The sequence below is a fragment of the Suricata suricatta genome, chromosome 2, assembly GCF_006229205.1.
Source record: "Suricata suricatta isolate VVHF042 chromosome 2, meerkat_22Aug2017_6uvM2_HiC, whole genome shotgun sequence".
NCBI lineage: Eukaryota > Metazoa > Chordata > Mammalia > Carnivora > Herpestidae > Suricata > Suricata suricatta.
In genome coordinates, this window is record NC_043701.1 from 3,029,030 (window position 1) to 3,055,042 (window position 26,013).

At 49.6% G+C, this 26,013-nt stretch overlaps 1 protein-coding gene across 3 annotated transcripts in view; it reads right to left on the bottom strand.

Moving 5' to 3' along the window:
- Positions 1–26,013, bottom strand: part of DPP6 (dipeptidyl peptidase like 6) — an 867,370-nt gene that overhangs the window by 225,717 nt on the left and 615,640 nt on the right. For all 3 annotated transcript variants that reach the window (XM_029921134.1, XM_029921141.1, XM_029921139.1), the window contains exon 5: positions 13,244–13,318. In XM_029921134.1, the coding sequence (XP_029776994.1) occupies positions 13,244–13,318 (75 nt within the window). The remainder of the gene's footprint in view (positions 1–13,243; positions 13,319–26,013) is intronic.

The window sequence follows — 26,013 nt, forward strand, 5'->3', positions numbered from 1 at the left end:
TCCCCTCCCCCTTGCCCCGTCCATTCCTTTTCAGTATTCAATAGTCTCTCAGGTTTTGTGTCCTTCTCTCTCCCCAACTCTCTTTCCCTCTTCCCCTCCCCCTGGTCCTCCGTTAGGTTTCTCCTGGTCTCCTGTTAGACCTATGAGTGACAACATACGGTATCTGTCCTTCTCTGCCTGACTTATTTTGCTCAGCATGCCGCCCTCGAGGTCCATCTAGCTTTCTCAGAGGTCCCTGCTGCGTCTCCACCACCGTGTCGTGTCGTGACACGGGCATCCCACCACCCTGGGATGGGGGCAGGGGAGCGTCTGGTGGGACACGTGAGCGGACACCAGCAAGCAGGGAAAGGAGTCGGCCCTCTGGACTAGGAGCCTGCGCCCTGGAGGCGGGGCGTTACCCTGGCCTCACTCACTCCATGCCTTCTTCCTTGGTCACCACCCAGCTCCCTCTCGGGGACACAGCACAGAGGACCAGCCCGTCTTCACCTGCTTCGTGAAGGTGAAGACCACACCTCCCGGGTTCTCTGCCCTGGCTGCTCCAGGCAGGTGACACGTGACAAAGGTCCTTCTGTCCTCCCGTACTTGCCCCACCTCCCAGCCTTGCCAGAACTCAGGAATGACAGCTTCACAGCTTAACCCAGCGCCTCGCGTCCCCACGAGGAAGCAGGTAAGTCCTCACGGCAGAAAGCTTGACGTGCCCACACGGGAAGCCAGTAAGATTCCAAAGGAGCCTAAGGTGTCCTCCGTATCTGGCCTCAAGAAGATTCTCTTTAAAGCCACTCAGAAGGTTACACACTGTTTGTTGCCATTAACTTGACATTCCAGAAAAGGTCAAACTGCAGGGACAGAAAACAGATCGGTGGCTGCTGGGAGCCCAGCAGGTGAGGAGGGCCTGACCTCAAAGACGGGAGTTTCTGGGGGTGACGAACAGTTCAGTAATCTCCTTGCTGCAGAGAGTCACCCAAGCCTGCGCCGGCCTTAGAACACAGAGAACCGGGCGCCTGGGGGGCTCAGTCGGGTAAGCATCTGACTTTGGCTCAGGTCATGATCTTGCGGTTTGTGGGTTCAAGCCCCGCGTCAGGCTCTGGACTGACAGCTCAGAGCCTGGAGCATGTTTCGAATTCTGTGTCTCCCTCTCTCTCTCTGCCCTCCCCTGCTCATGCTCTGTCTCTCAAAAATAAATAAATGTTAAAAATAATTTTTAAAAAAGATTAAAAAGAAGGATCTCAGAGAACTGGGCAGGGGGGCTGGTGGCTCAGTCCATTAGGAGTCTGACTCTTGATTTTGGCTCAGGTCACGATCTCACAGTTTGTGAGTTTGAGCCCTGCATTGGGCTCTGTGCTGACACAGCAGAGCCTGCTTGGGACTCTCTCTCTCTCTCTCTCTCTCTCTCTCTCTCTCTCTCTCTCTCTCCCCCTGCCCCTCCCCTGGTCCTCTCTTTTCCTCAAAATAAATACATAAACTTAAGATAAATTTTTAATCAATCAGAGAACTGTATACCAAAAAAATTTAAACACTTAGAAAAACAAAAATTCAATTTTTAATCGTGTTTTATGTAATATGCTTCCACACTAAAATCAAAGAAGAGATCCAAGAAGGGTTGAGGCCTGTCATAACTAGAATCCACCAACGACAGCCTTTCCACACGTACTCTGGGCTGAGTAATTACAAGATCAGCTGCAAAGCACTCTTAAATATTTATGACATTACAAGTCTCCCTGGTAAGAAGGGCTTTAAAAGACACTTCCCAGAACATATGTCTGACCTGCACGCTCAGCAAAAGTGCCGCTAAGGAACTCAAATCGTGAAGCTGAAATGGCTCACGGCCGCGAGAGGCTCTGTGGACAACGTGGGCAAACGTCCCCCCACGGGAGTGGGCGTCAGTGACCTTGGAACCCTGTGGAGGTGAAGGCCCTGCGCTTTCGTCTGTGAAGCGAACACAGGCTCACTGAGGCCAGGTTCGGCCGCTGGGGGGCGGGGCTTTGCTGGGGGCGGGGCTCTGCTGGGGCGGGGCTCCTCTGGGGGCGGGGCTCCACGGGAGGTGTCCAAGTCTAGGGGAGGGGAGATCTGACAACCGTGAAGGGCTGTGGGCGTTACTAACACTTGCGGAGTCAGGGAGGGCTTCCTCCGGGAGAGATTCGGAGGGTGGGGCAGGACTTTCAGGGGACGGAGGGGACAGAGTCCCATGAGTCCCTCGGGGCTCCCTGGTGGCAGCAGAGTGTGTGATGGGGAGACAGGCGGGCCCTCTTGGCCAGCCGTGGCTGCCGGGATCCAGGTCTGCAACTCCAGTGCACAGACGAGCCACACCCACATCTTAAGGGGCTGAGTCTGATTCCTTACGTTTTGGGCAGGGACCTGAGGCTGAGGATCTAACACCCTTTCTGGCCAGACCCCTGCTGCCGGTCAGCGGATCGCCTTTGGGGCGGCAGCGATGCAGGAATTGCAGGGAGAGGGCGGGTTGCCCAGGGGCAGCGTGCCCAGAAAGGAGAGAAGCGACTGAGTCCAGGCCTCAGACTCCCTGTGCCGGACACACTCCTACCCTGGAGGGCCAAGGAGAGGCACCCCAAAGAACCTCTGGGGGTGAGGGGCCAGGAGAGGCAAAGGCGAGGGAGGGGCGAGCAACCTTTGTTCTGGCAGAAGTCCAAGCAGGGTGAGGCCGGGGGAGGGCAGTGCTCAGCCTGAACCTCAGTCGCAGACAAAGTCTCGGACGGCCGCTCTAGCCTCCAGTGCGGCCCCATTTGGAGACGGGCCCCAGAGGAAGTAATGAAGGTGAAAGGGGGTCATACGGCTTCCCCCTGTTTCGAGGGCACTGGTGCTCTTACAAGAAGACGCAGCGGACAGTCGGCTCCTGTCTCTCACACACAGCAGGATGGCAGCCATCACTGAGCTGGGAAGGGAGGTCAGCGGATGCAGGTGTTGTGGCTGGGCACCGGGGTCCTGTTGGTGGCCCCCTGTCTCCACAGTGTCCCCCTCATCCCCCTCCTTGTGCACAGAGAACTACTCATGCAGAAGCGGTCCCCACGTTCCTGCGTTCCTGACCCTTTCTGGGTTTCACCCCCAGATCCTCTCTCCTTAGGGGTTCGGAGACAATGGACTCACTGAGGACCTGTCTCCCCCTTCCCCATCCGCCCCTCTGCCCCTCAGGGGGGTGCTGGCCCCTCCCACCGCATCCGCTTGGGCTCCCTAGTGATCCCATCAGAGAGGACGTGATGGATACTCCATTTGAGACAACTCCGAGGGCAGATTGCCACTAGCATCCCTTCCCCGGCTTTTCGGAAGACCCCGTGCTCCCGGGCGTCACAACCCTCGTCCCTTCGGAGCGGGCCGTCAGCTAGAATCACTGTGACATTATGCAGACTGACCTAGGGGATGGCTTCACTAATTCCCCCTTCATCCACCAAGTCATGTAATCAAGGCAAAGTGTCCACCACATCTACTCAGGCACTTCTGTCCTTTCTTATTTCTTCATTCCAACGTTAAGAAAATGAAAAGGTTTTCCTTCTTTTGATAGTTATCCCTCGTAGCTGTTGTGGCCGCCAAAAAAATTCAGAATTCCCAAAGCCCCAGAGAGCGGGGTAGGTGGAATGTTCCGCTATGGACCGGCCTGGCTCGGGCTCCTTCCACGTAAAAGGATGGCCATCTTTCCAGGGTATAATTTCTTAATTATGTAACAGATCGCAGGGCTGCTGGAGGAATAACACTGCACACTCCTCCGCTCCGTTTCCCAATGTCCACGGGGACAAGGCTGCCCCCTCCCATGCACCCCTGCCCACCCGCCCACGAGCACCCCTGCGGGAAGTCCTGCAAACGGGTGCGACCGTCCAGGAAGAGACGAGACCCCGAGAGGCCCAGGGCGGCTCCCAGTTTAAGGCTCCTGCAGGCAACTCATCACCGCTGCTCATTAATTTCTACAGATTCTAACACTGTGGTCCCGGACGTGGCTGGAGGTCCTAGCCTAGCAGATGCATCAGTAAAACCCGCCAGGCCTTGATGTCCACGCGTGTTGTCACAAGACTGGCGCTCGGAGATGGCCTTGCCCAGTTTCACCCACGGGAGCAGCACAACCCAGCAAGACGGAAAAAGACCGTTAGAAAATTAAGACCTGTCGTTTAATAAAATACACGTTTCCAAGGCATGTGCTGTATCACGCGTGGAGCGCATCGTGGGGTTTGTCACATCATCCGGCATCCTTCTTGCAGAAAACACCAAGAAAGAAGCAGGAATATAACAAACTCTTAAAAACTACATTCTGCAAAGTCTGTCTGCTGTCCGGCTGCCGGCGGGAGGAAAAGCTGAAGCATGACCTGACCTGTTTCCGGTCACGCGCTAATTTTACCACGGAACTAGCACGGCCGTGCGCGTGATACCGCTGGAATGCTCGGAACCTTCTGTTAGAGTGTTTTCCTCGACAGCAGTTGGAACCCAAGATCACAAACGGAGCTGGTCCTGACGTACAAGATGGATGGATTCCTTCCAGGTTTTAGTAACAGAAAAGTGCTTCAACCACCCAGCAGGGATAGGAGATAATGATCTTTGGCGAAAGTCTGTAAGCCTCGTTGTTGTTCGGAAGACCCCCCGCCCCCCAATAGCTCGGTCCGTATCAATCAGCTTTGCGTCCCTGCATGTAATCGCTGCTAACGAGCTAGCGAACAATAATGGCCTCCTAAATGGGACCGAGGAACAGATCTTTCAGGAAGAATTTGAGTCATTTCTCCCCTCACTGCATTCCAATGGTGGCCATTTATAATAAAAGCAATTAAGTGTTCTCTATTTAATACCTCGCCGTGTCACTCAGCAAACCTCATTTCCCCTCTTCATTTCCTTTATTCCCAGTGACACACAGCTCACTCGATCTGATTCCTGGGAAGGCGTGCAGGAGTGGCCGTTGTCACGTGACTGCTGCCCCCTTTCCCCAGGCCGCTGTCCGAGCCGGTCTCTTAGCCGCCCTGGCATCTCGGACCTGCCATGGCCCGGTGTCCCCCACACGCCTGCCCGGTTAGCTTCATATGTGTCCTTGGTCTCCCAGGAGCGCTGTCCGTCTGCCCCCGGCCTTCACCAATGCCTGGCGTGTGGCGGGTCTCGATGCCCCGCTGCTGCAGAGTCTGTACACCCAACCTGGCAGCAGGTCCTGCCCCCTCTCCCTCGACCCCGGCACGCCTCGGGGACACCTGGTGGCTCCCGCCTTCCCACTGCCCCGTGGCTGCCACGGACACCGACCGCAGCAGGCACTGCATGTGCCCACAGATGCACGCTCCTTCTGCACCCAGCGCCACCGCAGACCTCTGGCCCAACTGAAGACCCGCCTTTCCTACTGCTGGTCCCTCCTGGCCTCACTCCCCTCCACGACCCCAAGAGTGTCCGTGGGTCCTCAAAAAAAGTGCTCCTTCGGAAACACCTTTGACCCCCAACTTCACTACCTACCATGTTTGTGGCCCTGGCTGGTCCAGGCGTGGGACCCCCAACGAGCCCGCCAGTCCCCCAGCTGCTCCCGCTGTCTTCGGTCATCTCCCGCTTCCTTCCTCCACCACAAGAGGGGCCCTTTCCCAGAAGCCAGAAGGTTCTGGAGGGACCACAGTGAGTTCAAAGGCCCTGGGGTCGGCAGGGGCATGCAACGTTAGAGGCGCAGAGAAGGCACCGCGCCGGACAGAGCAGGCGCACAAGGCCACGCAGGCCTCAGGCCTCCGTAACACGCGGGCACGCGCGGCCTGCCGGGAGAGCCGCGGCGCCGGGAGACCGACCTGACCTCACTTCAGGCCGAAAGAGCATGTGGCCGCCTGCAGAGCCCAGTCTGGACGGGGAGCAAGAGGCGAAGCAGAGAGAAAGCGGCCAGCCACCAGGCCACTGCGGCCCCGCCACCCAGCAGGGCCCCTGGGGACGGCGCTTCTGCCTGTGGGGACACAAACACGGGCCCATCCTGCAGCACCGCACCACGCAGACACTTCCAGCCCCTACGGAAACGGTGCTCAGAAGTACTCGTCTTCACCTGCCACCCACAGACGGGGCTTCCGGCACGTTAGAGCCTCTGTCGCCCCTGTTGCTGGAGCAGCGCGCACACAGACACTCACAGACTCACACACACTCACACACACAATTACACACACACGCCCACACACACGGACACAATTACACATACATGCTCTCACACACTCCCTCACATTCACACAATTACACACTCTCACACTCAGTCACACTCACACACAATTATACTCACTCACAATTACATACAGTCACACATGCTCACAAACACACACACAATTACACATACACACGCTCACTCACAATTGCACACACTCTCACACTCACACACAATTACAGACACTCACATTCACATAATTACAAACTCTCACACTCAGTCACACTCACAATTACACACACTCTCACACTCACATCTACACAATTACACACTCACATTCATACAATTACACACCCACACTCACACACAATTATACTAACTCACAATTACACACAGTCACACACGCTCACGAACATACACACAATTACACATACACACACTCACTCACAATTGCACACACTCTCACACTCACACACAATTACAGACACAATTACACACAGTCACACACGCTCACGAACATACACACAATTACACATACAAACACTCACTCACAATTGCACACACTCTCACACTCACACACAATTACAGACACTCACATTCACATAATTACACTCACACTCAGTCACACTCACAATTACACTCTCACATTCACATCTACACAATTACACACACTCACATTCATACATTACACACTCTCACACTCACACACAATTATACTCACTCACAATTACACACAGTCACACACGCTCACGAACATACACACAATTACACATACACACACTCACTCACAATTGCATACACTCTCATACTCACACAATTACAGACACTCACATTCGCATAATTACACACTCTCTCACACTCACAATTACACACACTCTCACATTCACATCTACACAATTACACTCACATTCATACATTACACACTCTCACACTCACACACAATTATACTCACTCACAATTACACACAGTCACACACGCTCACGAACATACACACAATTACACATACACACACTCACTCACAATTGCACACACTCTCACACTCACACACAATTACAGGCACTCCCATTCACACAATTGCACACTCTCTCACACATACAAATTACCCTAACAATGTTTGCATTTTGATGTGAAAAGCATCACTGTTTGAGCCACGTTTTTCCTGGGCTCAGTTTTGTGCTTTTCAATGTGGCTCCAAAACCTGACAGAAAGGCACACAGGCGAAGCAAAATGCCCGCATTCTGTGTGTGCGCATGTTTTGAGCCGGTTCTGTGTTACCACGACACAAACACAACACCCGATCCGCCCGAAGGCGCGAGGAGCCTGCAGACGAGGAAGGGTCATGCTCACCCGGCACCAGGCAGGAGGCCCGGGGAGAGGGGGCGTGGCCTCGCGCTGGCGTGGCCCTTACACCGTTTGGCAAGAACGGTGCCTTGTTGGGTTTCACAAGCTGGTGGAACTCGTGCGCGGGGTCCGAGGTGTGCAGTGTGAAAACTCGTGTTTCAAGCCCCGAATGACGATTTTCCACCACACTGGCGGGGGCAGCAGGGAACCAGGCCTTCCGCAGGCAAGCTGCCAGGGCGCTCACGGAGCAACGAGGCCAACGCATTCCACAAACTCTGGGGAAGATGGTCGGACTGGAAACACCGGATTGAATCACAGAGAAATCTTGGGAGGGGTCTAGGGTGGGCCAGGGCACCTGTGGGCCCTGACGAAGAGCGGGAGAACTCACCGGAAGGCCAGCCTCGCTGCGTGCCCGCGCGCAGCGCAGAGAACGCCAGGGCCGAGGCTCTGCTCTTTGGTCTGATGGGGACGGGGGGCAGGGGAGGGGGGGGTGCTGTGGGGATGGCGGGGCGCTCCCTGCAATGCCGACCGTCCTGGTGCTTGGAGATGCGCAGGGCATCTGTCAGGCAAGAGCCACAGGGCCTGCAGGGTCCCGGGCTGGGCCCAGAAAAGGTCTCAGATAAAGCGGAAAGATCTAGCAACAGGCAGAGAATCAGGAGACACGTCTCCCTTGGGTGCTCGCGGGCAGAGATTTCATCGGTGCTTCTCAGGAGGGAGGGAGGGCAGCCGGCCAGGCGGTGACTACAGTGTTACTGGTTGCGGTGCAGGAAGTCAGATACGCAGAATTCCATGAGTTACATATGCAGAATTCCATGAGTTACACGAATTAATTTGTAACAGAGTGAGCCCATGAATGTGGGGCCAACAACTACAGCTAACCCCTTTTGTTTACAAAGTCTCAAGTTATTGCTTAAAAGCTAACTCTCATAGGGGCGCCTGGGTGGCTCTGTCGGTTAAGCGTCCAACTTTGGCTCAGGTCATCATCTCACAGTTTGTGGGCTCGAGCCCCATGTCGGCCTCTGTGCCGTCAGCTTGGAGCCTGGAGCTGCTTCGGATTCTGTGCCTCCCTCCCTCCCTGCCCCTCCCCGGCTTGTGCTCTGTCTCGGTCTCTCTCAAAAATAAACAAACATAAAAAAAAAAGCTAAGTCTAATAGAGACGGGTGATGGGTAACTGCACTGGACAGGTGTGCTGAAGATGCTCACACCAAATGTGCTTGATCAGGCCTGTCCGTGTTTGAGTGCTTTCAAGCTTCACCTGAAGTACAAGTTCATGGTGCCTGCGGTGGCAAGGTGGGCTATGGAAACTCACTCCAAGGACAGGAAGCGGGCAGGGATTTATCCCAGGTGGAACTGCTTCAGATTTCTGCAGTGAAAAGCCCAGTGTCACGCCCCTCCCCCGCTTCTCAGGTCTGAGCAGGGCAAACCCGCAGGCTCGGGGAGGTGAGCCCCAAGAGGTGGACGGCTGAGGGACGGGGTCCGGGAAGCTCAGGGACCATGATGCTTCCCGTTGTGACACAGCATTATCGTCCCCCCTGAGTGAAACACACGAGAGACGGTGCAGAAGTTTAAATTGCTAGAGACTCAGGAAAAACCCCACTTTCTGCCTGCGGGTGAAGGGACGTGTCCCAGCTCAGTCCCCTAACCTCTGTGCCATGGACACCAGCGGGGGCTCAAGACGAGGCCGGAGACCGAAGACCCGGCCACCTGCTGGCTCTGGGAACCACCATGTGCTCTCAGAACAGCCAATGACTTGATTAACTTCCCCAACTAGTGAGTGGTGTCACCATTAACTACTAATATGTAATCCTTAGAAGAACAAAAGAATGTAATATTTCTTTGTACAGTTTCCTTCTCCAGCACAAAACTTTAAAAAGCTCTTTAAGATGTGTACCAGGAAACCACAAGACATACGTCCACGTTTAATGGCCCCATGACTTCTCTCTGCATTCTGATTTTAGTGCTAAATTCGAGATTCTGGAAGTAGTATTAAAAAAATGAGTAAGTTTTTGCTCGGGTTCCTAAGAGGATCATAGTAGTACGATGCTTGCATGGATGTATGCATCTTTCTGCCACTGAGCTTGAAAATATGATACAAATAAAACGATAACAAGAAATTACAGAGGTGGGGAAGCCCGTGTGTCAAGACGGGGGTAGGCGTCGTCCGGTGTGAGTCACTGGCTTGTGGCGTAACCCAGACAGGCGGGCTGTGATCCAAAACTGGTATCTGTGACATCCCCGAGTCACTAAAGCGCCACGCGGTAGCATCCCCACTTCGCTGATGAAAACCTCAAGTGGTGGGCCCCCCTCCCTCGACCATCAGGAAGTCACTTGGGTGGAGGGGTGTGACAGCTCGGTGCTCCGGCCCCAGCACAGCCCCCCACCCCCCCAGGCTTCTCGGGACATCGAGGGCCAGGGAAGAAACAGGTTATCACACTCCTGCCAGGTGTATTTTGTCCTGCAGTGGACCACAGGGTCACCAAGTGCTGCACAGACATGTGGGACCAAGCTTTCTTGCACACGGTGCGACAGGCAGCCTCTGAAGGGCTCCCAACGACCTGCAGCCCCAGGGGGACGCCCTCGCCTCACGAGTGGGCGGAGCCCAGCGATGTGTTTCTCATCAACAGGGCAGGACCCTGAAGGTGTGGCCCACTGCGACTGCGGTCTTGCTGGCACTCTGGGCTCCACCTGCCTGTGGCTCTGATGAGGGAGACTGCCCCCCAAACTGCCCGTGTGGGGCTGTCCTGTGGACCCGCTGTGCGAGGACTGGGGGGAGACGGGAGGTAGAAGGCCTCCCTTTGCATAGCTGACAGTGTAAACTGGGGCACACAAGTCCAACAACGTCCAGCAACGCGGCAGTGAGCCTGAGTCAATGAGAGGAAGACGCACAAGAGAAATGGTAACAAGGACACTTGAAGTGTCTCTCCTACAACCTTAAGGTCCTCAAGACACTGCCTGACTATCTGTATCCAAAGTCCAGGTAAGTGCTCTCCCTGGGCTCTCCCCTCCGGTCCCCACCTGAGCACGGCTAGACGCCCCCTGACCCCTTGTGGAGGCGAGAAGCCGGCCTGCAAAGCGGCAGCTGATTGTTGCAGACAAGCCCTTGAGCCCGACGGCTGGGTTTCCAAGTCCGCGGTGGGCAGGCCCAGAGAGGAGCGGTCGGAGGGACGGCTGTTTCCCTAACACAAGTGTAATGTCTGGATATTTTGCACGGAGCTGGGACCCAACACACTGAAATTTTATTGCAAATGAAACATTTATGCGATTACATGAGACATGCCCAGTAGCTGGAGAGTTGGTTGCTACAAAAGTACTTTTTATGACAGTCTTTTCAATGAGAAGTTGAGCTGATTCCTAGATTCAAGGGGTCCTGGCTGCCTCTGAAACCCACCAACAAGGCTGTGATAGACCTGGGTCCAAGCACCGGATTCCAGCGTCCCTGCCATGAGACAGGACTCACGTACCGCAAAGCCTACTTGGGAAACGCTGTATAACCCACATGAAAACAGAGAAGGGCTTCCCCAGAATCCTTGGTAAGGAAACCTGTTTAGTTTTGTTTAATAGAGTTCTTAGATTTATGTGAATAGGGAAACTTCTCCTTTTCTTGAATATCCAGGAATAATTACATAGCCCCGAAAGACCAAGTCAGAAGTCCTGGTTTGCTTTCCTTCCCCCCGAATTATAGACCCAGGCCCTCCCCTCGCAACCCACCCCCTTTCCTAAAAATATCTGCATCTTGATTTATCCATTGGGAAGTTACGCCTAACACCCAACTCCAAGTCGTCCTGCAGCGGGCTGACGTTTCCCACAGGAGAAGCCGTACGTGTGCTGACTGCTCACTGCTTGAAATCCATGGAGCGGTGCTCCTCCAAGTTTAAAGTGTCCATTTCCATAGAATTTTTACATAGCATACAATACTTAATTTTCAATACTTAAATTAGGTTTATAGTTCACTGAATCCACTCCTAATTTCTTACATTTTCCCTACTGCAACATGGTCCTACCCCAAAGGCCAATGGACACCATGTGCTGAGAAAGTGTTCCTTCAAAGCTCCTGTGTACCGCCAGCATTCACGTGGTGAAGACTCACGTTCTGTAAAGTGTTCTTTACCAAAAGAATGAGCCCACGGCACTCGTTCAGAAGGAGCATCAGGAAAGACAAGGAAACCCAGTGGAGAATTCTACCACGCACAGAACCACAGAATCAGGGATGTGCCCACGTCCCCCCGAGGAGCAAATGGGGGAATCTCTTCTGTAAGATTTGGGAGAACAAACTCTAGACGTTGTGCTGGAGGCTTCTAGAAGCAGGAAGCTCATTAAGAAAAAGGCGATCCGTCCCCTGGTGGAGACGCTCCCATTGTGAAATGATGCTCTCGTAAGACGACCTGGTATCTGTCTCCCTATGCCTTCCTGGCGTGGGTGTTGGCTGTGTGTCTCCCAGACAAAGCCGGGACAAAGATCACCCCTTCCCCAGGAGAGTCCTTCAGGGACCTGCTGAGGTTTTTCCTCTTATTCAAGACCAGGGATGATGTTTTTGGTAGTTTCTGTGACAGGAGCGGCACCATTCCGTGACCCACGCACATCCTGTCCATCACAGGTGAGCACGGGGCGGGGTACAGGACTCACAGAGCCCGAGGCTGAGGGTCGCCTTCTGCCATGTCCCGTTCCCCGACCTCCCCTAATCAGATAGATAAAGGCAATCAGCTGTTCCAAAGGGGGCAGATGGCAACAAGGAAAACTTAAGGGATGTTAAAAAATCCCAGGAAGTGGAAGAGTGAAGACAGAGTTTCTTAAAAGATCTACATTTTGAGGGAAAAGATGGAACTCTCCAATAAATAATCCCGTTGTCAAATAATTTTTAAAAGGAATTCTAAAAATTCTAGGATTGGACTTGGACCTCCATGCAAACCAGCCCCCCCCGTTACTCCGGGGGGATGAATTCCACAAGCTGGCGCTCTCCCGCTGGGGCAGGAGCCTCCCAACCCCCACCGAGAACGTGTGCAGACCTGACTTAAAACCCAGGTCCCCTTCGAGCTCCCAGAAGCGTCACCAAGCCCTGGACAGCATGGTCTCAGAAAAACGGGAAGGCTTTGGAATTCCAGATTTTACCTGCCAGAGAATAAAGTTCCACAAACGCACATTTTTAAAGCTGCTAACCTCTTATAAGTGGAGCACCTGCCTCACTGATACAAATAAATTTCACCTTCGAGCTTATTTAAAATTAAAGAGCCAAGATGAATTTTAAATTATGAGTATTTTAAAAGAATAAAAGAAAAAGAAAGAGCTGGTTTTAGATGGCCAATAAAGCCCAGGGTGAGATTTTATAGAAACTTCTGGTGCAATTTTATGGGCGACTCATATATGAAGTGTTAAGAACAGGGATTTATATAATGAAAGTGATACTTCAAGCCTTCTCCAGAATACTATGACGACAAGGAGATAATTAACATTTTATTTCGGTTTAGGGAGAACCTGACAGTTGTCTTTTGTTCTCGGGATAGAATTTATGGCATGATTGAGAAAATGGCAAGAAAAAGAACTGCACAAAAGGGTAAGATAAATCTTCATAAAAAGACGTTTCACCATCTCCCGCAAGAAAATGCTATGAAATGGCCCCTAAAAGGAGTGATTTTTTTTTTTTCTGCCAAAGGGATTTTTTATACCTTTCTTCTCTCCTAGGTGGCAGTGTGGCATAAAAAGAGACTACTTCAGGACCCACCAACTGTTTCAGGATTCCAAGACCACTAAGAAGGGAGGTTCAAGGGAAAATACGTAATAGGGTCTCAGAAGAGAGAAACAATTTTTTTATAGACAGAAAAGAGCGGTACTCACAGGCTCCACGTTGTATGAAAACAGAGCATATTCCTTATCTGGAGAGATTTCATATCGGATGGCTCTTAATGACTCCTAAAAGGGAAAAAGAAAACCAAAGAATTTTAAAGTGTGACATTATAACATAGCTCAGAATCTTGCAGTGAATCTCTGCTTGCTGGCGCCATTTTCAAAACTTGTTAATGTACTTTGTATGCAGCAAATTCGCTAAAGTCTGTTAAAGATGGAAATATCCTTTCTTTGCTGAATAATATTCAGGTAATTGATACTTTTGCACATTTTATTCATTTTTTCCCCAAATTTCAACAAGGCAATACTTACTGTATCTATGGAAACAAATCAATAGACGTAAAGATGAAAACCAATAATCCCTTCCCACAAACCCCTATCCCCTCTGTCTTTAAACTTGGAAGCTGACTTGAAGCAGACTGGTCCCTAATTTATTTTTTTTTTACCGTTTATTTATTTTTGGGGAGAGAGAGAAAGAGACAGAACACGAGATGGCGAGGGGCAGAGAGAGAGAGACACACACACACACAAAACCAGAAGCAGCTCCAGGCTCCCAGCTGTCAGCACAGAGCCCAACGTGGGGCTCGAACCCATGGACTGTGAGATCATGTCCTGAGCGGACGTCGGACGCTCAACCGACTGAGCCCCCCAGGCGCCCCCGCAGACTGATCCCTAAAAGACTGAACTGCCTTCTACATAGCGTTTTGCAGCTTGCTTCTTTGCCAGGCTAGACGCCGACCCGGAAGTCGGTCAGTGTGCAGATGACCAACTGTGGCTCCTCCCACAAATGTCTTCATGCGACACGGTTCATCTCGCACAAATGAAACAATCAAAAATGCTGTTTCCCTTGCACTCCCTCCCCCCGCCTTCTCCACTGTGATCACACTGCTGTGCGTTCTGTCCCCTCCCTCCAGCCCCTCCCCCCCAGCGCTCAGGGCGACCCCCTCGCTCTCCTCTCTCTCCTCCGTCTTAACACCCCTCACATCTAGCCAAGCACAAACCGCTGTTGGTCTACCATCAAAGCCTATTCGGAACAGGCTCCCCTTGCCCCTGCCACCACCCGGGTCTCAGCACCAGCCTCTCTGCTCCGGCCACTGCAGTAACCTTCCGGCTGCGTCCCCAGGCTCTAACTTTGCCCCCTGCCGTCTCCTCCAGCTGCTGGGACCAGGGCCAGCTCTTCAGTAGAAAAATCATCACCTTGCCCTGGACTCGAAGCCATCGCCCTTGGCTTCCATCACAGTGGACAAAAAGTCAACATTCCCACTGAGCAGTGGGCCTACTTCGTGGTCTCCACCTCCAGTTACGGCTCCTTGACCCCCTCCCCCCCAGCCACGCTGCTGGCTACACCCCCCAGAGCACGCCAGGCACCTGCTCGCCTCCCGGTCTTCATGCCTGGTCTTCCTCTTGCTTGAAATGCTCTAGACTGTCACCTGTCAGCTTTCCTCTCAAAAGCCTCCTTCTAAGTGAAAACTTCCCTCCCTTCCGTGGCCATGACATCCAGAAATCTCAACAGGCTGGCTTCCAAGTTCTCATAACCCTCCTCCCTCCTTTTCCGACGCGTACTCATTATTAAAATAATGTACATTTAACCTATTTATCGTATTTAGTGCCTGGCCTCTTCAGTAGAATGTAAGCTCCTTGAAAGGAGGGCTTCTAAAAGAAATCTTCAGTTTCTCTCAGCAACGCTCTGTAGTTTCCAGTGTACAGCTCTTGCCTGTATTTCATTAAGCTTATCCCTAAGCATTTAGCATTATTGACGTTTTGCATATGTAAAATATACACGTCTCAATATCCAGTTGTTTATTGCTAATATACGGAAAGAGAATGGATTTTGGTACCTTGACCAAACCTTGCTGCAACCTTGCTAAATTTCATTAATTGTTATAGCAATTCTTTTGGTAGATTCTTTAGAATTTTCTATTAATCATATTTTCTGTGGCTAAAGAGGGTTTTTTTTTATTCCTAATTGGATGCATTTGCTTCTTTTTATAGCCTAATTACACACTCGAGAGCTGCCAGGATCATGCCCCATAGAAGTCATGAACGTGGACGCCTCGCCTTTTTCCTGATCTCAGGCAGAAGACGTCTGTCTCCGCTAGGAAGTGTATTAATGACGGGTGTTTTTGTACATGTCTGTCACCAGATTGAAGAGGCCCCTGTCTATTTCCAGTTTGCTCAGAATTTTTATAATGGATGTTGAGCTTTATAATGAGTTTTGAATTACCTCAAATGGTTTTTCTGCATTTTCAGAGATAATTACGCTGTTTTGCATTTCTTAGTCTGTCAAAATGGTTAATTACATTGTTTGATGTTCAAATGTTGAACCAAAATTGCATTCCTTGGGTAAACTCTCTTTGGCCATGATGCATTACCCCTTTTATATACTGCTAAACTCGATTTGCTATTTTGTTGAGGATTTTTGCACCTGTGTTCATAACGGAAATTAGTCTGTGGTTTTCTTTTCTGGTAATACCCTTGTTTGGTTTATATTTGGGGGAAGTCCTGGCCTAATAAATGACTTGGGAAGTACTTCCTCCTCTTCTATTTATTTTGTGAGTTTGTACAGAACTGGTATAACGCACTCCTTAAATGTTTTGGAGAATTGACCAGTCAAGTCGTTTATTTGCATCTTGAATTTTCTATATGTGGGACATTTTGACTACTAATTCAAATTTATACATCAAAATAGGACTATTGAGGGTCCCTATTTCATTCTTAGTGAACTGTGATAATTTGTATCTTTCAAGGATTTATTTCATTTCATTTATTTCTTCTCATTTCATTGTCAAAGTTATTGATACAAGGCTACTACAAATATTTTCCATTACCCTTTCCAAGCCTGTACTGATTGGACTTTCTTCTGTTTCTATGATTGGTTTTTGTCCTTTATCTTTGTTCTTGATCAATTTCATGGATCTTTTTCAAAAACCAGTTTTGAGTTTTGTTTCTTTTTTCCTGCGATTTTTTCTTTTCCATATGGTTGATTTTTCCCTTTCTTGCCTTTCTTCTGTGTAATTACATGTAATTTCTCTTCTTTTTAAGGTGAAACCTTAGATCTAATAATAAAGGAGCACTCAAAGCAATACATTTCCCTTTAAGTGCTGCCAGCGGCACACCATCATTTTTGATTCTACCTGTCTTAATTTTCCTTCATTCCAAAACATTCCCATGTGATTTTCTTCTTCAGCTGATTTGTTAAAAACAGGTTGTTTAATTTTCAGTCATCAGGCCACAGTCCAGGTCTTTTTGGGCTACTGATTTCTAGTTTAATTATGTATTTGCTAGACAGTAGTCTCTGTATAATTTCCAACCTTTGAGATATACTGAGCCTTGTTTAATGGCCCAGACTTTGATCAATTTTGGTGAACATTCCATGTGCACTGAGAATGAATGTTTTCTGCTGTCAGTGAGCGGGGTAATCTATAAACGTCTGTTAGCTCAGTTGGTTACCAATGTTTTCAAGACCTTGGAATCTGTACTGATCTGTTTTCCTACATGTTCTATCAACCACTCAGAGAGGATCGTTGGAGTCTCCCACTTTCATTATGCATTTGTCCGCTTCTGGTTTTGGTTCAACCAATTACAGCTTCAAGTCTCATAGCTCTATTCTGGCTGCATACACTTTCAGGATTCTTATGCCTTCTTAAAGAACTGACCCCTTTATCATTATGAAATGTATCTTTTTATTTCTACTAGTAGGGACTCTTCTGTAGTCTCTTTGATGTTAACATAACCATTCAGGTTTTCCCTTGGTTAATGTCTGAATGGTGTATCTTTTTACATTAATTTAATTTTAACCTGTGTCTTTATATTGAAAGCATATATCATAGAAGGCTTATAACTGGGTCTTCTTAAAACCAACCTTTGAATCCTCTAGGAGTAATAAGGGAGCTTATGGACATAAGGATACAGGACACCTGCCCTTTATACTGTAGTTATCACGTGCCCTGCACTGTGTCAGATTTCTGATCCTGCAGGTCCTGCTCAAGAAAATTCTACCATGTATGTTCCAAACATTTTATGTCTATATGTTAGTGGATTTTAGTCAATGAATAGTATAGGAGAAAAGAATTAGAAGTCTTATATTAAAAGGAGCTGGACATTTTCACCACATTTAAAAGACCCTTATATATGTATATATAAAGAAAACAGGGGAGCCTGGGTGGCTCAGTCGGTTAAGCATCCAGCTTCGGCTCAGGTCAGATCTCACGGTTCATGGGTTCAAGCCCCACATCAGGCTCTGTGCTGACCTCTAGCTCAGAGCCTGGAGCCTGTTTCAGATTCTGTGTCTCCCTCTCTCTCTGATCCTCCCCTACTCACACTGTCTCTCTTTGTCTCTCAAAAATAAATAAAAAACAGGAAAAAATTTAAAAAAAAAGAAAACAGATGTATTTTTTTCAGGACTAGTCAATTCATTTTCTTTAAGTTTCCACCCAAAGCTTAGCTACATGTTGACCACATTTGCCTTTCCTGGCATTGCTCATTCCATTATGTAGATCCAAACTTTCATCCGGTATAATCTTTCTTACTCCAAAGAACTTCCTTTCACTTTCTCAGAGCATTAGTGTGTGGCCAATGAATGCTCTCAGATTTTGTCTCCAGTTTCTTTATCTTTAATTTTGAAAGATATTTCTGTTGCATGTAGAATTCTAATCTTCAATAAGATTTTGTAGTTTGCGTTAAGTCTTAGATTGCCGTTCTTAGATTTATTAAAGGACCATTGCTTTTTGTTCATATTGTGAGTAGAATATTCTAGGTCCTTAAGTTCATATAGTGAATGGAATATTCTAGGTACTTAAGTTCGTGAAGATAGAGCTATTGATTTATTTACATATGTTTTGTATTCAGCCATATGAAAATTTTTTCTTGTTAATTACAGCTCATTTAAACTAACATCTTTTAGATTTTCTCGATAGAATTATGTTACCCGGAAAAGGGAGACATTCTTCTTTAATTTTCTAGTTCCCCACAATGTACTCTGTTTGTGGACTGCATTTCCTGCTCTCTCCAAGAGCACATTAAATATGAATAGTGACGGTGAGTGACTGTAATTGACACAGGTTTCCTGTTTGCCATTGAGAATGCTCTTCGCTGCTGGCTGGCTTATGGGAAGTGGTTTTTTCATATTTAAGTGGGTTTTCATTCTCATCTTGCCCAGAAATTTTATGAGCAGTTGCTGATAGGCTTTACCAGCTATGCTTTCAGTGTCTGTGATGTAATCATCAATGATTTTTCAGTTATGTAGTTGCGATGGGTTTTGTGGTTGACTCCTTGATATGTAAGTGCCATCGTCATGAGTACATGATTCAGAGCGTACCGTAATTCTGACACATGATGAGTTCCACTCGCCAGTACTGCCTTGACAATGTTTGCAGCGACACTCGTGGGTGAGATTGGTGTGTAGTTTATACTTCATGTTATTTGAGGCTATTTACTCATACTCAATAACATAACTTTGAATAACATTATCTTGATTTTTTAAAGTTTGTTTATTTTTGAGAGAAGAGGGGCTGAGAGAGAGAGAGAATCCCAAGCAGACATCTGTGCTGTCAGCACAGAGCCTGATGGGGGCTCGATCCCACAAAACCACCAGAAGGTCATGACCTGAGCCGAAATCAACAGTCAGATACTGAAGTGACTGAGGCACCAGGCGCCCCTATCCTGACTTTTAAAAACATCAGTCTACATGTATGACAAGCCGGTACATATGGAATTGTAGGCATGTTGCTGGTGAGACACTTAATCTCAAGGGCTGGTGTCTTGTTTCATGTAATAGATACATATCTGTGTAATTATAAATGCAGGCAAGGAAAGGTGGCCATTACCGAAAGAAAGATATGGAATGATAGAATGCTCCAAATTATCAAGTGATGGAAAAGAAATGGAGAGCAGGAAGCATAAATATCCATGAAAGAAAGGAAAAGAAGGAAATACATAAGATCAGCAGCTATAAAACCAAAGCCGTGTGCCGAGATCACACAAGTTACGGGGACACCCCGTGCACCTCTAAGGGAACACACATCAGCCTTGGATAGAGGGGTGTGGTGAGCTGCCCGACCCCACGTGTGAGGAGGGAGGGAGCGTGTGCACCTGGAGGCCCCCCCCCCGCCCCCCTGGGAGAAGGCAGCCACCGTCTGCATCTGGGCCCGGGATGCACCTAAATGTCATTAAATTTGGCGTGAGACGAAAGCAGGCGCCGCTCCTGCACCGGCCGTGAGAGCCGGAGGGAACTCGGACGTGCGGCTGGTCAGAGCAGAGCGGACGGGCCACCCAGCAAAGGCTCTGACCCTGAACACAGGGAAACCCGCGCGGTCGCGTCAGCAGGTTTTGCGTTAGGCTGGCCTGACGCAGCGTTTTGCAGGTGCAATCTTTACTTCGGGGCCGGGTGTAGTGGCCCCCAGGTCACGCCGCGGTGGCCTCGCGGTGGGAGTCTGAGGCACCCTCCTGGGCCATGGGACGCTGGCTGCAAGACCCCTTATGCCATCTAGAAAAGACGCAGCTCGGGCTCCGCCCTGGAGGCTCCCAGCTCCCAGCTGTGCGACTCAGAAAAAGACACCTTAGCTTCCATAAGCCTCTGTCAAGTGAGAAGAATAAAGTACGGCCGCTCGCGGGTTTCAGTGAAATACAACGTGGGTGGCGTTTACGCGGAAGTGCTCCCCTGCGAGCACCTTGCAGCGTCCCCCTCCTTCCTCAGTTGGCCATGATTTCCACTGCACGGCCCTGACCGCTCCCCACTCGGGGGTCAGGGACCCGCGCCCCAGACGACGCAGCCCGCGGCCGCATGCGCACCGCAGTCCGACTGCCCGTGTGCTTCCGTGCCGGGGCTCGGACTCCTCCCTCCTGGTCCTCCAGGCGCCGCTTTCACCGAGACCTGGTGCAGCCTCCCGGGGCCTGAAGCAGTGACAGGGACTCCTCGCCTGTAATCTCTCCCTCCTGCGCACTCCCGTCACAGGGCTCTAGCTTTATCTTCCTAAAACACAGAGCTGACCTCAAAAATCCCATCCCTTTGGGCTGCCTGCAGAGTAAAGGCTAGACCACCGGGCGTGGTGCTCCCTGACTTGTTCCCGGGCCCTGAGCCACAGCCTTCCGGCCGCTCCCACCAACCTGCACGGGAGCTGGAGGCCGGCCACCTGCTGCCCGCGAGGCGCTCAGTCCTCAGCCTGCTCGGGGAGCAGCAGGGCCGCCACCTCCGCGTGTCCTCAAACGTCCTCTCCTTTCAGGGGCTGCTGAGGGTCCCTCTCTGTGCCTCTGTCCACTGCTGACATCAACCCTCGTCTCTCCTTCCTGCCTCTACGGCAGCACAGGTGTCACACAAATGCTTGCTTCTTCTAGATCCGGGTGGAAAGGTAGAACTGTTTCATTAATCCGCGTCTCCACCCCCGACCTCGTCCCGCCGGGGCCTGCGGAGCCCCTAGCACTGCTCAGAGGACACGCTTCCATGACAAATGAGAAACTGCAGGTGTAACAGCAGGACGACATCAGACCACCTGAAACCTGCACAGCATAGCGGGTGCGGGGCCAGAAAAATTAAGCTCCTTTCTTTTTAGGTCTTTTAAAGACACACGTACACAACATTGTACTCACCTACTTTAAAAATTAAAAAGAAAAAAAGTACCCTACGGAATAAAAATAAGTAAAAAATATTTTTGCTTTATGTTCTTTTAATAAGTAGGGGAGAAAAGAGGAAGAGGGGAAAAGAAAGAAAGAGGAACAACAAGAAAATGCGTCTGGACACAGGAGGGAGGAAGAAACAGGGACAGAGGGAAGCAGCTGGACAGAGCCCTGCAGATGCAGGTGCCAAACTGGAACAGACAATGTTCCTGCAAAAGACGGTGACTTTTTATGCCATCCCTTTGCTCTTGGACTCAGGGGGTTGGAGATTCAGAGGCCAGTCTGGCTGGAGGTCAGGGAGCGCTGTCGCTGTGGGGACCGGACAGCTGTGACCTGCTCCCCTCGCCAAGTTCTGCTGTCTGAGAAAATGACATCTCACTGCTGCCAGATATTCCTATATTTCTAGAGAAGCCAGAAACCTGGACTTCTAGCTTGAAAGACCAGGCTGTGGGCCAAACAAGAGAGTTCAATGGGCGTGCAGACCAGAGGATGGCAGCAAGGGAAGTGGGGGTGGGTCCACCAGACACGGGCTGGGATCCCTCCCACCTGGGGCGTGGCTGCACCTGCCAGAGACCACCTGTGGGATCCCACCTGGGGCACACCTGCACCCGCGGGAGCCCACCCAAGGACACATCTGCACCTGCGGAGCCCACCCAGGGGCGCACCTGCACCTGTGGGATCCCACCTGGGGCACACCTGCACCCGCGGGAGCCAGCAGGCAGGGTTCTGTGGTGAGCAGGCAGGAGGAGCCCAGGAAGTGGGCTTCTTCCTCCTGCAGATGTGAGAACACACATAGAGCCCTTGATAGAAATTAAGTGAAACAGAATCAAGTGAAGTGAACACTAAGTGTGAAAGCCCAGCATCCTGGGTGAAGAAAGAAAGGGAAAACGTGGTCCCAAGTTCCTATCTCAACCAGATTCCAGAGTTCCTCTACAGCACGAACCCACCAACATTGCTCTTGATTCTGGAAAGGGTCTAAAAATACTTGTAATTATGTCCCTCTCTGCGAGGAGTCAGAATTCATTAATTTTTAGAGACAGATAAAAATTCAAAGTCCACAGTCTAATGATTATATAAAATCAAAGGGGAGCATACATTAAAGAAACAAAAAGTTTTTATTTAAATGTTAATTTGGTCATTTAAATAAGTAATGAAAACAAGTAGGTTCATAATTAAAACAAGGGAAGACATAAAATGTGAGAGAACTTGACATAAGCCGAGCAACAGGGCTCTTCTGATTCACGTGCTTTCCCTTCCGAGGACTTCTCGGACTGTCTATAGCACTTATGTAATTGGCTGATGGAGAGGTCTCATCTCTGAAAAGTGATGCTGAAGTTTTAACAATCTGATTAAAATTACTGAATAAAATGGCGTTGAAACAGCAGTTATGTAAATCATCACCATGAAAAATGATATACAAACGTATGCAAAGTTTTCCCCACCCAACAAGACGAGTTCAGAGGTCAGTGCTCACTTGCTGGTCTTCTCAATACACAGAGATGATGCTGACCGTTGCTAATTGAAGTGTAAATATAATATTGTATTCTTCTGTATTTATTTAAAGATTCTTTAATGTTTATTTATTTTGAGAGAGAGTGTGTGAGCAGGGGAGGGGCAGAGAGAGAGGGGGACACAGAATCTGAAGCAGGCTCCAGGCTCTGAGCTGTCAGCACAGAGCCCGATGTGGGGCTTGAACCTGCAAACTGTGAGATCATGACCTAAGCCGAAGCCGGACGCTCAACTGACCGAGCCACCCAGGCGCCCCAATTCCAGTGTTAAATACCTAATTCTCAAGCAAAAGCTAAGCACTTTCTGTAAATTTTTACTGTATTATGTTTTAGAAGAATTGGAGAGATGGTGCTAAGTTTCCACAAGAATTATGGCCCCCAAGAAATCTAGTCAGTTAGGCTAAGCAAAGTGTATTAAGTCTATTTTAAATGTGTTTCTAGTGGAAAGAAAGAGATTGGGATAGAAATAGAGATGACTACATAGATGGATTGATAGAGACAGACGGATGGATGGATGGATGGATAGATGGATGGATAGAGATGGATGGATGGATGGATAGATGGATGGATGGATAGAGATGGATGGATGGACGGATAGATGGATACATAAAGATGGAGAGATAGATGATAGATGAATAGATATAGACAGATGGATAGATGGACAGATACATAGGTAGAGATAGATACAGACAGACAGACAGACAGTCGAATAGACAGATGATAGATGGGTAAGTATAGATGGATGGATAGATGGATGGACAGAGGTAGAGAGAGACAGCTGGACACATGGATAGACTGATAAAAGGACATCAAAGGAAGGGAAGGAAGGAAAAAAGAAGTCAGTGTTCTCGTCAGTAGAGGAAAGATTCATAAGATTTCTCAGGAACCAGGCAGCCATTGTCCAAGTATCTGAAGACCCAGTTTGGGCTGTGAGACATGTTTACAGTGTTTCATTTTTCAGGGAAAAAAAAAAGGAATTAATAACAAACAGTTTCATGATTTGTTGCTTTGCTGACAAAGAGTCTTGTAGGAGCATAAAAAGAAGATGCATCATTTGGCATTTACATTATTTTGAAGTAAGTAAAATCCAACGACTTGGAATTTCTAGGATATCAAATATGAATTCAGGTGAATGTCAGTTTCGGTTTGATTTATTAGTTTTGAAAATCGGAGAGAGAGCCCCGTGCCATATCCATGGGGTGTACTCGAGGCCCCTGCCTGGGAAGCAGCCCAGCCCCATCGCCTACAGAGAGAAGTTCAAACTCAAGTGGTGTTGACTCTTCCCTCTGCCACCCTGACTCCGTCACGCCCTCACCCTGCCTGAGCCCTGAGCCCCGAGCCACCCGGGCTCTCTGGTCCAGCCGAACACTCCGGAACCACAGGGGACGCGTACCCTCTCTCTCAGTCTTCAATGCCCACAGAGGCACACGGAGCTCATACAACTGGCCTGAGGCCCTGTTGCTACTGAACACAGTCCAGTTTCTGTGGCTCCGGCCGAGGGCCGAACACCCATCCACAGTCATCAACTATCTTCTAAGCCTGTTGCTGGACAGCCACAGTGTTTGCCTTTGGTTACATCCCCTTCCAGGGATCCGTCCCGGGAAAAGCCGGTCAGGAGAAGTCAAGGCCTGGGGCAAACTGAGGACAAACAGGCCTGGACACGCTGACGTGACCTCGTGTATGAAGGGTCTGTTTGGAGGCAGGAAGGGAGTGAGGCTAGAGGTCAAGGTTGTAGGGGATATTTTACAATTCTGCCGCCCTCTGCACTCGCACCTCATTTCCATTCCTCCCCCAGTTTCAGACCTTTCTCAGACCAACTCCCAGATTACAGTTGGTTTTATCATTTAAACGATCTCAGAGCTTCTGGGGTGCAAAAAAGAGACCAGCTGCTCAGCCACCAGAACACCCGAGAGCCTCCCGTCCGTGCTCCCGCCCAGGGCCACCACTCCCCTCCTCGGGGTGCAGGCGACCCCGCAAACTCGCCTCACGACCTCACGCTTCACTCTCCCTACTGCTCAGGAAGACCCAGAGCAGAAAGGCGGTCCGCGGTGATCTCACGGAGGCCCGTGTTCTAGCTGCCGGAAGCAGCTCTGCCTTGAACTCGGACATGGAGAAGCTCCCGCGGATGAAGTGAAAGGGCTCAGCCGAACCGAACGCAGGCTCCGCCCTCTTGATGATGACGTGGGCCCCCAACTGCCCTCCCCTCCTTCTCCTTCTCTCCAGGATTGTTTACAGGAGTGTTTACATGTTGCTTTGAGACAAGACTAAACGACACGATCTCGAATAGTATCAATCAGGCGGTACACATTTGGTGCTCCATAAATGTTCACAAGACGAGTGAAAAAAAATGGAGAAAAAGAGTGCGCTGTACGGAGGAAGCCCGTCGGTTTTCGAGAGGAGCTCTTCCCTGAGGTGCTTTCCAAATCGGCTTATTATTTGGCTAAAACGACCTCAGTTAACAGACATGATCTGCCTGCCACAAGCTACTGATTTGAGGAAGAGAAGTTGGTCCCTACGCTTGTGTTTTGTTACCAAGCGTCGCTGTCCGTGCAGCGCCCTGCTCTCACGGACCCGACGCCTCTCAGAGGTCGGGCTAACATGCTGACAGCAAAACGCACTCAACCTGGGGCGCCGGGGGGCTCAGTCGGTTAAGTGTCCCGCTTTGGCTCAGGTCATGATCTCGCAGTTTGTGGGTTCAAGCCCCACCTCGGGTTCTGTGCTGACAGCTCGGAGCCTGGAGCCTGTCTTCGGATTGTGTCTCCCCTCTCTCTCTGACCCTCCCCTGCTCGTGCTATCTCTGTCTCTCAAAAACAAATAAAAAACATAAAAAAACAAAAATGTAATGGACTCCTTAAAACTGGAGGTTTACTCTTTGTAATAACAAGCATAAACATACTGCTACAGAAAAGTTAATTCTCTTCAAATTGATTTTTGGCACCTAACTCCGGATAATGTTTTTAATAAATATTTTTAGGGGCACCTGGGTGGCTCAGTTGTTAAGCGGCCAACTTCAGCTCAGGTCATGATCTCACAGTTCATGAGTTCAAGCCCCGCGTCTGACTCTGTGCTGACAGCTCAGAGCCTGGAGCTGCTTCAGATTCTGTGTCTCCCTCTCTCTCTGCCCCTCCCCCACTCACACTCTATTAAAAAATTTACATAAATATTTTCAACTGTACGTGAACTCCAAATTTCAATGGTACTTAAATCTCTGGGAAAACGGTTTTCCCAGATCATAAAGCACTGGCATTCATATCGACTCAGCACTTATTTTAAAGCCTAAATATCACTTCATGTCCTCAGACTAAGCAGTCAGTGCCTAAATTAATATTCCCTGTGCCTGTGGAGATGAGTTTTTTTGTTAAGCGAGACTGAGCAAGTCTTCCTGAAGTATTCTCTGCGCACTATCGCAATTGTTCTATAAATGTCTAAAGCCTTAGGACGTGATCTTCCAATTACGTATGATATGCAACACTTGCTTCCAACACCTGCAGAGAAATGTCCCCGCACACTGAAAGAAACTGGTTCATCTTATTAAATTAGCGTGGTTTCAATTTCACATTATCTTTGGCTGCTCAGGCTGTAGTGTTACAAGTCTATTGCTTCTGCTTGGCTCCTACTAAAAGTTGAAACCTAAAGTCGTTT